Genomic DNA, 15,203 nt, shown 5'->3' on the forward strand with positions numbered 1-15,203 from the left:
GCCCTGTATATTTTTAAATATTTTGAAAGAATGCAAAATTACCTTTCCAATTGCATAAAATTCATTGCTATAGCTCAAAAACTCAAAAAGTTACGCTAAATAGAAATTTTGCTATAATCTTATGTGTGTCCTCTCTCACGCGATCATAGGAGAGCATTATTCTAGGGCAGTCAATGAGGGTATTTGGCTCCGAATTCCATCCTACTACATTGATGTACTTGATATTTTCACAGTAAGTAGGGAATAGCTCAAGAAACAAAATCTACCCTATATACTATGGCGCTTTTATCTTGGGGCGGTTCCCACTTCTTCAAGGGGGTGGAAAATTTGTTGGTCAAAATAAGCACGGAAGTGGCTAAAGAACCTATTTCTAAGCAAAAACTGGTCTATATTTTTTTTGAGAACTCAATACTTTTTGAGTTATGCGTAGTTGAAAATTGGCCATTTTCATTGAAAAATGACACCTTTTCGGACGGATTTTTTGTGAATACCTTAAAAACTATGCATCGAACTAAAAACACTATATAAAACATTTTTTAGATTATAAATAATAAAGAGATTCGTTCCTTCGTAAATGTTCTATTTATAATACAAAAAGAGATATGGTAGGTGAAAATAGTTTGTTTTTTGGTGCATGCTCAAATTGGTGTATTCAACTTGAAATAACAGAGGAACGGTAGGTTTTAGGTGTATGATGCTACCAACACCTTTTGTAGTGTTTGAAAAGGCCTTTAAAACGAGCACCGTTAAATGCCGGTTACATACAAATTAAGCGAGATATGGTGCAAAAAAAATATATGACTAATGTACTTTAAGGAAAAATGAAAAGTATATACATTTAACTCCCCATCCACCATAATTTAAATGCATTGTTTTTCTTTTGCAATACCTTTTAATATAGTGTTATTTCTACTTTCAAAAAGTTGAACGGATTTAAAATGAATGGTTTTTGTAAAAAATGTGATCAAATTATAAAATGAATTTTTAAATTTTCTTAAAACTCTTCCTTTTTCTCCATGTAATTCGAAAATAAAAATATTTCACCCCTGAGAAGTGGTGGGAACCGCCCCCATGATAAAAGCGCCATAGTATATAGGATAGACTTTGAATTAGGAGATTGGGCTACTCCAAAAATTTCATTAAAATCCATGCAGTAGGATAGAATTTGAAGATAATATCTTGTTCTTAATATCGCGCATTGACTAGCGTAATCGAAATAGAATGAAATGCAAATATTGTAAACTATTAATTTCTCAAAAAAATGAACTAATTTGAAATGAAAGTATGACTATAATATTCTATTGATGCAATAATCTATACATCTATAGTGTATCCCCGAAATATGGCATCGAACATTTTCTCAAATGCAGGAATTAATGATGCGTGGAACCATAAAATACTTTCAAGTACAGAAAGTGTTTCTAAAATATCAAAATAACGAGTAACTTTGTTATTTTTATAGAATGCCAGTATCTAGTACCATAACGATAATAGATCGGTACGATAAAGTTCTCGGGCGGCCCTTCCGTCCAGCGTTTTTGAATAATGATTAAGCTGTAACCTGCACAATAATTTGTTTATAGTCCAGAAAGCCACTGCGCATCCGCAGGAAAAATATTCCAATTCGGATTTTTTGCATAATCTTACTCAAAAATGAACCCTTTTAACAAATTTGCATGTTGCCAGGTCCAAAAGTGGGTTAAAATTTGTTTAAACGTTTTTTTTTTTTGTTATTTTCCTAAAATAATTTTTTTGCACCGAACAAAGTTTTTTTTAGGTTTTTTGGATCATTTCAAAAAGAAAAGGTCTTTAGTGACTTTTCTCTAAAATTGATAGTTTTGACCTGGCAACATGCAAATTTGTTAAAAAGGGTCCTTTTTGAGTAAGATTGTGCAAAAAAACCGAATCGGAATATTTTTCCTAGCAGCTTTCTGGACTATAAACAAATTACAAATAACAAGTTTCTCGCCCGGACAATTTTTTTTTTTGTTTATGTCCTTGTGGGATCGGTACTCATCGGAGGGACCGCAGACGTTCGGATAAAATTAGCGTCTCTTTGCAAAGACAATGACGTCGACTTTGCAAAGTAACAAGACACTTACTCAACACACACACTACACATGACACTAGGTACCTAACTGTTCAAAATTACCGTACCTACCATGCCAATGGCCATTAGTTGTCGAGGCATTAGCTAAATAAAAAAAAAAAAAAAATTTGTTTAACTTTCAAATCTGACAAAAAAAACGTATTGACAATTATTATCCTGATTGAATTATAAGACAGGAAGAAATATTGTGAAGATTTTATTACGAATTATCTTATTGAGAATATGGCGAATTTTCCAGATTAGAGATATGAAAGAGACATAACGGACGCAGTTATCATCATCATTGGCTCTGCAACCCCTGTTGAGCCTTGGGCTATTCTAGACCTTCCATTTCTTCCTATCCTTCGCATTGGTTTTCCAATTTCTTACTCTTAATACTCGTAAATTGTCCTGGACAATCCGTAACCTGGACATTAAATCGTGCCAGGGGCGATTTCTCCATTGGTTCACTTGTGCAGTGAACACCCAATAAAAGTTCGTTAAAATACAGTTTTTTAAATCTCATAAATATTATAATATTATGAAAATATTTTTTTTTAATCTCATAGAATCATTAAAATATAACTTTATTTATTATTCATATTTACTTGCTTTACGCCGCTGGATGCACTTGGCAGGTACAGATACAATGCTCTGGAGTAGAATTTAAAATGAACCAGCCAGTACTAATCTAACCCTGTAGTTAGAAAGAGAAATCCGTGAAATAGCATTTCTCCTATTTAAAACAGTGAGGATTTGTGCAGTGCACATAGAGACCAGTGGAGGACCGTTTCGGTTCACAGTTTGGAATTTTCTGTTGTGGGATTTAGTTAAATACGGTTAAATCTTAAATACAATATTAATAGTTTTATGATGGAGCCTTATTCAGTGGAATTTATAAAAGAAAATGCAAATAGTTTTGAAAATCGACTTCTTATAAAAAATAATGGTTCACCTCGGCCGGGGATACAAGAATGTGCTATAAAAAGCAAAAAGTTTCAACGTTGCTATAAAGTTGAACAATATAGAAAAACTTCGTGGTTGTGCGGGTGTGATAAACTACATTCTTTGTTTTGTTTTCCACGTTTAGTACTTATTTGCAAAGAATGAAACTATTTCTTCAGAGTGGACAAAAACAAGCGTTTGGGATTAATCTCATTTGTCAACAAAAATTAAAAAACACGGATTTTCCCAAATTCATTAGAAAATGAATTGCAACTCTCAAATATTGACAATATTGATGTTCGCCAAATATTAGATTCTGGGTATAGGAAAAAACGCGCCTTGCATTTTACCTCAATGGTGGTGTGGAAATGAATGCATTATTTAATCGAAATTAGTTACAGATTTTATGTGTACCTATTATACATAAATAATAAAAAATGATTAATATGCCACAACATTTAAACAGGCGAAGCACTCACTATTGATAATTTTTTAACGAACGCCTATGCAATAAGTAAATATATAATTTGGTGAGAAGCAGGAAAGTATAATGTATAATCGTTTCACTAATCCGCTTAGGTCCAGCTTTTGTTTTTTTTCCCCAAAAATTTTTTCACCTGTGCCGCAATTGCACGCGGCTTCTATTCACCGTTTCTATAATTACATTCCTTAATTGAACACCCTTTTTAAATTACCACGAGCCGCCACTGAATCGTGCCCTGGGTCTGCCTCTCTTCCTTACTCCATCCAGTCTTTGGATATAAATGTACTTTTGACACTATTTGGAAAAATCACAAGACCACTACTAAGAGCCAGAATAAATGAGCATGAGACACCCATCAAAACAGAGACTTCGAGAAATTTAAGATATGCAAAAATGACTGGGACAACAAACACAGAATCAAATCAATGGATAAATGCATCAATAATTATGAAATTAACAGACATTAAAAAGGGAAAAGTCCTTCTTGAAAAAAAAGGTAAAGAAACCCATCAGCAGAATGTATTAGGCTTTCTTCTTCTACGGCACTACAGCCCAAATTGAGCCTTGGCCTCCTTTATTTTTTGCCTCCACCCTTGCCTGTCTGTGGCTGCTCTTCTCCATACACGGACTCCTAAAAGGGCTTGTGCGTCGCTGTTTACTGTGTCTTCCCAGCGCTTTCGTGGCTTCCCAACCGGTCTCTTTCCTTGCATTCTAGCATTCAGTGCTCGTTTTGGTAGCATATCCTCTCCCATTCTTATCACATATCCGGCCCATTGCAATCTTTGTAATCTAGTGAAGTCTGACAGGGGCGTTTCCTTATAAAGTTGATAAAGCTCGTTGTTGTATCGACTTCTGAAGATTCCGTTTTCCCTCACAGGTCCTAGTATTCTCCTAAGTACTTTCCTTTCGAATGTGTCGAGTTTGTTTTTGGATGTTTCTTTCAGCACCCAGACTTCACTGCCATAGCATGTTATTGGTCGAATTAAGGTTTTATAGATTCTCATCTTTGTATTTCGGTGGACACCTTTTGACCGAAATATATGGGAGAAGGCAAAATAAGCTCTGTTTGCCTGCGTTATTCTCTTCCTTATTTCTCCATCTTCTGATCCGTCGGCATATATTTCTACTCCCAGGTATGTAAACTTTTCAACCGTTTCAATGTCATCTTCATGTATAATGTTTTCTGGGACTATATTTCTTCTCGTCTGAGTCATTATTTTTGTTTTTTCTGTGTTAATTTCCAGACCTAGCATTTTTGTTTGCGTTTTTAACTCTGCATATGTTTCCTGTGCTCCTGTTGATGTTCTACTCATAATATTAATATCATCAGCATAAGCGGCCAGTTGAACCGTTCGGTTGGTCAGTAGATTTCCTCGTCCAGTTTGCATTTGCCTAACCGCATACTCCAGTGCCAGGTTAAACAATGTTGGGGCCAGCCCATCTCCCTGTTTTAGTCCCTGCGAAATGTTAAAAAAGTCTGTCCGGTGGTTTTGTATTCGTACACATGCCTGAGTTTCATCCATTGTGGCTTTAATGAGTCTTATTAACTTGTGTGGTATTGCCAATTCAGCCAATATATAGTATAGTTTGTTTCTTTTGACTGAGTCGTATGCCTGTTTGAAGTCTACAAACACGTTGTGAACATCAATATCGTGTTCCCATGCTTTGCTCAAGATCTGTTTTACTGTGAATATTTGATCCAATGTCGATCTTCCCCGTCGGAAGCCCGTCTGATACTCTCCAATAATATTTTCTGCTAGTGGTTGGAGCCGCTGGTTTATAATATACGTGAGGACTTTATATACTGTACATAGTAGAGAGATTCCACGGTAGTTTTTGCACTGGAGTTTGTCTCCTTTTTTATAGATCGGGCATACTATACTTTTCTTCCAGTCGTCGGGTATTTTCTCTTCTTGCCATACGTCTCTGATGAGCGCGTGGATGTGACTTGCTAGGTGGTCGCCAACTACCTTATACAGTTCTGCTGGTATTTCATCAACTCCCGGAGCTTTATTGTTTTTCTGGGCCTTAGGCTTTGGATACCCATAATAAAAGGAGTCAACAACAAGAACGTACTCAATAATAAGAAGTCGGAATATTATGTCATCTACAATTATACATAATACATATGCAACATATGTACAAACATGTGAGTGCAATACACAAACATATAGGTAACACATAAACACACATTAACAAAACGTATAATAAACAAACAAATAATCTAAAAAAACACCCAGAGCCCACCTTCAGATTTTTTTAGCTAAAAGAAAGTAATTGCTTACAAGATCAGGACTAGGGATGGAAAAAACCTACCGGTTTAAACCTAAAACCGGTTTTATTACTTCGTAATAACCGGTTTTACCGGTTGTTTTTTTGTCCCGGTTGTAACCGGTTTTTTCTTTTTAAAGTAAAAACCGGTTATTAGGTTTTTACGGTGATTAGGATTAGGTTAGGTATTATTTCGGATCCCAATCATAATTACTATTCTCAAGTAATTATTCCAAACAAAACCATAATTCAACTTTTATTTTATTTTATAACATACAGAAGCAAACTGAAAGTGCAATCTCACATCAGCCAGAAACAATTATTAAGTTTTATTATATTTCCTTGAAAAGGTATTTGTAATCATAATATTTACATAAGAAGTGATCTGGTTGAATTAGACGCAAACATCATCTATTTTTCAGACTTAACTCTTGACATTGAAAGTGGGTGAATGACTTTTTCTGATTACCAAAAATAATGCCCTGACTATGAATATCGAATTACTGATTACGAATACGAATCTCCAAGAATTTCGCTACATTTTCAAAACGATACACTCATACAGGAAGTATTAAATGAGTTAAAATGTACCTATTCTACAAATATACAAACGTGTTAAAAGTATTACATGTTCTTTCGATAGTACTAATTTTGATCATATTGATATCGAGTCCAATGGAGTATCGCAAACTAAAGTGTATTGTAAATGTAACTTTGTAACCTAATGGATTAAAAAAACCGAAAACCGGTTTTTCCAAAAACCGGTTTTTTGGGCCGGTTATAACCGCCAGGTTAAACCGTAAGCAAATAAAACCGGTATAACCGAAAACCGGTGTTTTGTCAAAAACCGCCATCCCTAATCAGGACCAAGTCACCGTCATCCGATTTATTTTTTATATTTAATTCGATCGAGAATGTAGGTCGGAACATGTTACAGCGTAGCCGAAGCAAATTTTTGACAAAATAAAGGGTTCACGTTTTCTAGATGCATAAAAGTTGCATAAGGATGCGAAAAAAATAAACATACTCATAGCGGAATAATATAACGACATATATTTTATACAGAGTGTTCCAACGAAAGTTTGACCCCCCTCCCAGTAACTCAGAAACCAAGAGTTTTTTCAGAATTAAAAAAAACATGTCAATTTGTATCGAAAGGGGGATACAGGGGTCCCCCTTTCCCTGCCCCGCATCAACCACCAGTATTTTTAATAGCAAGTGTAGTCGAGTGATATGCCACTCGACCACACTTGCTATTTAAAAAAAAGTTGGGGTTGATGCGGGGCAGAGGGGGTTACATTTTAGGGCATAAATTTTGCACGAAAATTCGTCATCCTATCATTAAAAATTGACGTGTTTTTTTTAATTTTGAAGAAGCTCTTGGTTTCTAAGTTTCTGGGGGGGGGCAAATTTTCGTTGGAACAGACTGTATAAGTTTTAGCTATAAATAATTTAGTACATTGTATTGTGATGTACCTACTCATACTGTTTTTTTTTTCAGATCATGGGTTCATCACAAGAAGATATAACAGGTATGCCAATATGCAAGAACTTATTTTTCTTAGATATTATTTTATAAACTCGTTAAATATGTTATAATTAAAGACCGGATTATAAGCATGACAGAAATGTAAAAAACATCTATATAAGCACATTTTTTTAATGAGAAGAATGTTTCTGAAATAGAAGGCAAAAAATTGCTATAGCCTATTAGCATTGTTTAAAAAAGCAATGAATTAATTATAATAATTTATTATTTCTTAAACAATGCTATTAGTACAAAAAAATATCGCTATAAATATCCATAACACATCTACTCATTTTTGAATAGATAATAACATCCATTACTTCACCAGTGAGTAATAGTTTATTACTCACGGGCCGAAGTTACTCACAGGCTGAAGTTAGGTTCAAGTAGTGAGTGCTACTTTTAATAAATGAAATTACATAAACTTATTTATTTTATACAATAATTATTCTAATTTATGTCAATAATTAACTTCGAAAAATTTTTAAAGGATTTTTACCTGGAACAGTAGGTCAGTATATTTTTTTACTTTTATACCCTGTTTATTATGAATTTTTACTTTCATCATTTTCAATGACAGTGACATTAACGTATTTGCTGTGTTTATTGGAATTTATTTATAACTTATACTATCGTGTTTTGTGTTTTATTTTATTAAGTTATATTGTGTTAAATTAATTATAACACATTTATTAAATATAGTTTTATTATTATATTATAATAAATATAAATGTACCTACATTATAACTTTATAAAATTCGCCCACCGATAATAGCTATTTCCCATTTATTAAGTACATTGACAGTATGTACAAATTTGTACTTATAATTTTTCTGAAACGAATATAACTTGAATTGACTATTTCTTGCAGTATTTTTTACAATAGGTACATAGGGCAGCATTTGCTAATAGTAGGCAACCAATTTTTTGATAACTATATTTTTTACTAATTGAAATAAAAAAAGGTCGTGGAAAAAGTATAGTATTCTAAACGAACTGGAACATGAAGTAAAACCACTTCTATGTAAAAGGTATATTTACTTTCAAAAGTAAAATTTCTTTAAAAATCCCAATTTAATTGAATAAAATGTGTTCATCAGAACTTTTTCGCACCTATCGGTCCATCATCAGTGAATCTAAAATCAAATAAGTATTCCCACTATTAAAATTGAAAAGATGGTTGAAATTTTGAAAGTTAAAAAAGTGTGGTTATGATTGCTTACTTGAATACTTGCAAAATAGCCCCAGAACCAAACAATGGTTGTGATTATAAATCAATCTACATTATGTTAAAATAATATTGTAAAGGCTAAACGCCGATTTTCATGGATATGACCTCTGGGAACATGGTGATATCACAGTATAGGAGGAATTTCTCCTATACTGTGGTGATACTACAGAATAAATAACCACACATAAGCGAAACTCCTGCCGAGTGATACTCTGTTATATCTATGGATACTCTACCCGAGGATCCAATCAACCATCTTAGGTCAAATGGTAAAGATTTTAATATCTGAAAATGTCTGTATTATTGTTTTTTAAAAAATGTGTTTTACAAAATAAAAATTAAGTATGTTTAACTGTAACTACAAATTGACTGTATAAAATAAAATTAAACTGGTGAGATAAAAGAACCTTTTAAATTTTGAATTGGGATATTATTACATAGAAATTACTATGTCAAAAACTTGTATATTAATATTGTATTGGTGGTTGTATATGCAGAAGGGAAATTTTTATTTGAATGTAGGTGAAAAAGTTAAAAAATAAATAAATTGGGGTTAAGACGTAGTCAATCTGATAGTAGGAAATGTATGATTAAATTATTATGAAACATTTTTTTTTATAAAATTGAGAAAATTCTTGTGACGCAATGGTGAATATGTAAAATTGAAGATAAATAATTGTAGGATTATAGGTGAGCCCAATTGATACAAAATAAAGTTAAGATTAAATTAATATAGAAAGCGGGTGTAATGAATAAAATAGAAATAGCAAAACAAAATTAAGAGAGTGAATATTGTTATAATTTAATTGCAATAATGACTGAGTTTAAATGTGAGAACTGAAATAAAGTGATGGAATGTTAGGTGTGCATGTAAAATATATTTGGAAAAGGTCAAAGACATAAAGCAAAGTAATGTGATGTAGGGTCAAAGCCTAGTTGAAATGAGGGAAAGAGAAGGATTGAGAGAAAATTGGGTATGAGGGTTGAACTGAATGAAGAAATGAAATGAAAGAACAGTGAGAAGATGATAGGGTGAATTAATTGGGTTTTGATTAAGAGGGGTTCATGTGGTTAGTAATGATTAGTGTGTGTAAAGGAGTTTGGAACCAGTGAGGGAACGAAGAAGATAGTTGAAAAGGGGTGAATAGGTTAAAGAAGATAGCGGATAGGATAGAAGAAGAGAAAGTTATATCAAAGTAATAGGAATTATGAGAATAATTAACGGTGAATTGGGACAAAATTGCGGCTAAGGGATGCTTGTCGATTAACATAGTTGGGATCTTTTCTTAAGGTCCTTGTCAATTTCCAAATCCTCGTATAAGTTTAAACGGAGTATATTTTTTTGTTGAATGTTGTGTATCAACTGGACACTATCAGGAATCTTAAGTTCATGTTTATTGACTTTTAAATGGTGTGAAAATGCTGAAGTGGTATCTCTCTTACTGTGTTCTGCCGATCGGGTGGAAAGGGATCTGTAAGTTCTATCAATGTAGGTAGCATCGCAGCCTGAACAAGAGAGTCTATATACCCCACTACGGCTCATGTAATAGATAGGGTCTTTGGTGTTAGGTAAGCTTTTGTGGAGGATGTTATTGACTTAAATGAGATTTTGATGTTGTCACGAGAATTAGAAATAATTTTTTGACTCTTTCAGATAATTTGGAGTTATTAAACGGTAAGGAGGCATAAATTGGAGTGTTAGTTGTGGAAGATGATGAGAAAGCGGATTGTTGAAGTAACTTAAGTTCTCTTTTTTGTTGAAATTTGTGGATGATGTCTGGGTCATAACCATTGTTAAATGCCATTTGTTTGATAGTGTTCAATTCTTTGTTGAATTCAGTTGTAGATAGAGGAATAGAGTTTAATCTATGTATAAAACTACGAAAGGCAGAGAGCTTATGTGAGAGAGGGTGGTTAGAAGTAGAATAGATAACATGATCAGTCTGTGTAGGTATACCTACGGTAGATACCAAAGTTGAAGTGGTCATGTAGTCTGGTAATAGATATATCCAGGAAGTTAATGGAGTAAGAAGATCCTAGTTCCATAGTAAAAGTGATCTTAGGATCCATTTGATTAATTTTCTGAAGTAAGCTTTTTAACTTTCAAAATTTCGACCATCTTTTCAATTTTAATAGTGGGATTACTTATTTGATTTTAGATTCACTGATGATGGACCGATAGGTTCGAAAACGTTCTGATGAACACTTTTTATTCAATCCATTGGGATTTTTAAAAATTTTTAGTAAGTATATACCTTTTACATAGAAGTGGTTTTACTTCATGTTCCAGTTTGTTTAACTCTAAGGTATACAGCCAATCCAGAGAACTACCCCTTTTAGTTTATATTATTCTACTCGCATGTAATGGTTATTACTCACTCTGGTGAATTACGACATGCGTCTTGAATAATATACTATTATTTAAAATTGCATCACATTTTTTCACCTTTTAAACCTTCCTTGGATTTAAACAGATGTTTCAAAATCGTAATTAGCTAAATAGGTTCAGTTATTCTGAAGCTGTTATAAAAAAGATATAAAAAAATTAAATGACAGTTACGTCATTTAATGTTTGCATATCGACAAATGTCCCGGATAGAATGCGTGTTTTAGGTTTTTATAAGATTAGATATTTCTAAATAGAAATACTTACTATAGTGAGTTTATTGCACTTAGCAGAGCGAAATAAAAAAACTCGCGAGCGAAGAATACGTCTGCTTCCCAAAAGGACACCACCAAAAGTGAAACTTTTCGATTCAGAAAGTTACTAGTCCGAACATATTTCCTCTTCTTTAAGAGCCGTGCCATCTCTACGACGGAGGTTGGCAATCATCATAGCTATTCGAGACGGCTGCTCTGAAAAGTTCTTTTGATGTACTCTCTGAGGTTGCGCAGTTATGATATCCTACGTCTCCCTATTCTTCTTTTCCTTGGATCTTTCCCTACATAATGAGTTGGAGCAAGTTGTATCTCTCTCCACGTGTAATATGTCCGAGATATTCCAATTTTCTGGTTTTAATTGTATTTAAGACTTACATTTCTTTATTCATCTTTCTCAGAGCCTCTTTGTCTGTCACGTGTTTTATTCATGATATATTCAGAATTCTTCTATACAGCCACAACTCGAATTATTTCAATAAAATAAAACTTTTATTTTTAATTCAGTTGCAATGCGAAGGCAAAACAATCTTACTTTTCAATTAGAATACGGAGGGCAGTCCAGTCCCTTGAATTGCGATTTTCGACTCTTATTGGAGCCTCATCGGAGAGAACGTAGGCTTGTTCTCCATGTCTGAACGTAGGCTTGTTGTCCAATGGAGAACAAGCCTACGTTCTCTCCGATGAGGCTCCAATAAGAGCCGAAAATCGCGATTCAGAGGACTGGACTGCGCTCCGTATTCTAATTGAAAAGTAAGATTGTTTTGCCTTCGCATTGCAACTGAATTAAAAATAAAATTTTTATTTTATTTTTATATTGGTCTTTACTCCTTCGAGTAACTAGGTCCATTTTCTGTTGGAATTTACCAGCTGAACAGACGGGGTCGTGAATTGTAAGATTTTTGAATTCCCTCTTGTCTTCTTCACTTCAGCATCCATTTGGTTTGAAAATTTTAGAAGCCTTGGAGGTGTTACCAAGGAAATGGACCAATAAGTTTTCAATTTAAAAATCTTTTAGTAATATTTTAACATTTTCTAAATATTATTAATAATGCTATTAGGATCGAAAACTTCATCTTTCGAATTATTTCAGTTTTTTCATTGATGTCGCATTCAAAGTCCAAGCTTCTATTCCGTAAAACAGAGTCGATAAATCGTGGTACAGTTACAACTACCTTTCTAACTTATTATTTTAAAAAGGATAAGTACTAAGATTTATGGAAGAAAATCGTGTTTATGTGTCTAACTGGGCATAATCAAGTTATCTCGGTGGTTTAGGGGTAGGGAATACAATAGTCCTTATTTCGGAAAGGAAAATCATGATTCGCATTTTGAAAAGTTATCAAAGGCAGTATAAAAAGTGCAAGGCGACTTGCACAGTCAGTCACCTTATCCAGAGAATTAAATTTATAAAAAATACGAAGAGGGAATTTAAAAACTTGCTCGAAATAATAACACACTGAAGAATATAAGAAATAAAGAGTCGAGATAGGAGACTTATTTCCGTGTTACTAAGCTTTATGGAAGAAAGTCATGAAGAAAGTCGTGTTTGTATCTAACCGGGCATCTTCAAGTTATCTGCGCGGTTTATTAGAGGTACATACGGTACTACGGAAAATCATTATTTGCGTTTTTTAAAAGTTATCAAAGGCAGTATAAAAATTGCAACGCAACTTGCACACTCAGTCGCCTTATGCAGGGTGAAATCTATAACAAAAAAATAAAACGAGAGAATTTAAAAATTTGCTCGAAATAATAACACAAGGAAGAATATAAGAAATAAAGAGTCGAGATATGAGACTTATTTCTGTGTTAATCGATAATTTTAGCGCAAGAAATGTAGTTACGTTGACCTGATTGGAACAGCGGTAACAAAAATATGAATTACCGTTATGGTAGGGGAGTCCAAGCGGGAATTTTTGCAGTTACTCGAGCACATGGGGAGAAACTTTGTACCTTGTAAATGTACCCCTACCATATATTGGATCTTAACACGTTGAAGCACAGAACGTCTATAGACGTCTAATTTCCATTGATGGAATGTGACACAACGTCTATAGACGTTCCATTTTCCCCTATTCTACTAGGCAAAATACATATTGTATCACAACACTTGCTTATATGTACATTTGACGCACTCTCCGTCAACGTGTTAATAGAGGGGAGTTGGTTAAGGGAGGGCCGAAAAAAAAATCTATCCTTAAAAAAACTCGAAATCGTCAGATTAAGATAAGGTAGGTTAAGTATATGCAGAACAGTGTATATTTCAAAAATATGACGTTTGAGCGTGGCATAAGAAAATGCGCGGGTCAAAAGTCTCACAAGAAAAGCGAATATTTCGCGAAATGAACGCCAGATCAAAAGACAAAAAAATACGCGTCCAATTTTCTTCAAAAATCTATCGAATGATACCAAACACGACCCCCACGTAGAGGGGTGGGCATTAAATTTAAAATTTTAATTAGGAATCCCATCATTTAATTAGGAATCACGATATTTCGTGTAATTTACATTATATCGAAAAACTGAAAAATACACGTATTCAATATTTTTGAAAAATCTATCGAATGACACCAAACACAACCCCCACGAAGGTGGGGTGGGGAGTTACTTTAAAATCTTATATATGAGCCCCCATTTTTTAATGCAGATTTGGATTCTTTACGTAAAAAGAAATAAATTTTATTCGAAACATTTTTTCGAATTATGGACAGATTTCGCTATAATCGGAAAAGACGATTGTTGGAAATGGAAAATTTAATTAAAAATGGAAGGTCTCCACCTAAAGGGAAAACATTACTTAACTTTTTTTTTGGTTTTAGGAGCCAATCTTCACAACCCAGTAAGTTCCCATAGCGCTCGAGTAACTGCAAATTTAGCATACTTTCCTCCCATAGAAATATAATTGTCAACTTTCTCATGACATTCAAAGAACATTTACAAGGGCAATTAATATGTAAAACGAACAAAATCCTGTAAAAAATGATTTTATCTTTTTATCTTTTTTTGCAGATGATGAATTCGACATTGAAGAAGCCAGTCGAGATCCTACTGTTGTGCTACAAAGACTGAAAGAATTTTCATTTTATCTCGTAGAAAACATTGAATTTAATCTAGATTTCTGCCTCAAATTATTAGAAGAGCGAACAGTTCCTGCTAAACCAAATAGCATGCATGTCACTGCCCTTAGTATGCTTTGTTCTGCAATACCAAAGATAGGAGGTGGATTGGGAAGTGCCTTAAAAACGGGTGAGGTAACGGTGTTCAGAAAAATAGAGAAGAAAAATTCTAGACTGTTGGCTGATCTCGTCTACTACTTTAGCGACAATAAGGAAGCTTTTAGGTAAATAATACCACATTATTTTTATTTGTATAAGCTTGTGATCCAATCGTAAAATTTTTCTTATATCGTTACCCTAAGTGCAAAATGTCGTATGTAAAAAATTTCAATTTTTTTTTATTAGCGATAAACATTGCTCTTTATGATATGCAACCGCTGGCTAAATATCGTATGTCATCAGCTGATTTATCAGTAGTTATAGTAAGAAATCAAAAAGTCGTATGTTTTTACAGCTGTTTGTTGTAACTGCAAAAAGTCTTATGTATGGAAGTGTTGACCATGTGCTGACAGTGAAAACGTGACCCGTAGATAATTGTTTGATTCATTGTGTATCACATTAAAGAAACATTATTTTTTACATATTATTATTCTTAAGACAGTTTTAATTATTATTAATTTTACTTAGTTGTGCTATTTTAAGGTGAAAAGTGAAGAAACAACCGTTTTAAGTGACACAGTTTACTGAAGTGAAACATAAAACTAACGTGAAATCAAAACGAAAGAAGGAAAATAATTCTGAAAAAATAAACAATTCTCAAGGAACTTATTTTGTTACACAAGAGAAGGCTCAGTCGATTGGCCTTAATAATAGCACGGAAAATTTGCCTTTAATCAAAAAGAAGAGAAGGAAGGGGGAAAACGTAAACCCAAGAGATT

The 15,203-nt window shown here is 33.5% G+C and overlaps 1 protein-coding gene across 1 annotated transcript in view; it reads left to right on the forward strand.

Annotated features, from left to right (window-relative positions):
- Positions 1-15,203, forward strand: part of LOC114337423 (uncharacterized) — a 51,713-nt gene that overhangs the window by 11,081 nt on the left and 25,429 nt on the right. The window contains exons 2-3 of the mRNA XM_028287843.2: positions 7,291-7,321; positions 14,219-14,549. Of these exons, the coding sequence (XP_028143644.1) occupies positions 7,294-7,321; positions 14,219-14,549 (359 nt within the window). The 5' untranslated portion in view covers positions 7,291-7,293. The remainder of the gene's footprint in view (positions 1-7,290; positions 7,322-14,218; positions 14,550-15,203) is intronic.

This window comes from Diabrotica virgifera, chromosome 8 (genome assembly GCF_917563875.1).
Source record: "Diabrotica virgifera virgifera chromosome 8, PGI_DIABVI_V3a".
Lineage (NCBI taxonomy): Eukaryota > Metazoa > Arthropoda > Insecta > Coleoptera > Chrysomelidae > Diabrotica > Diabrotica virgifera.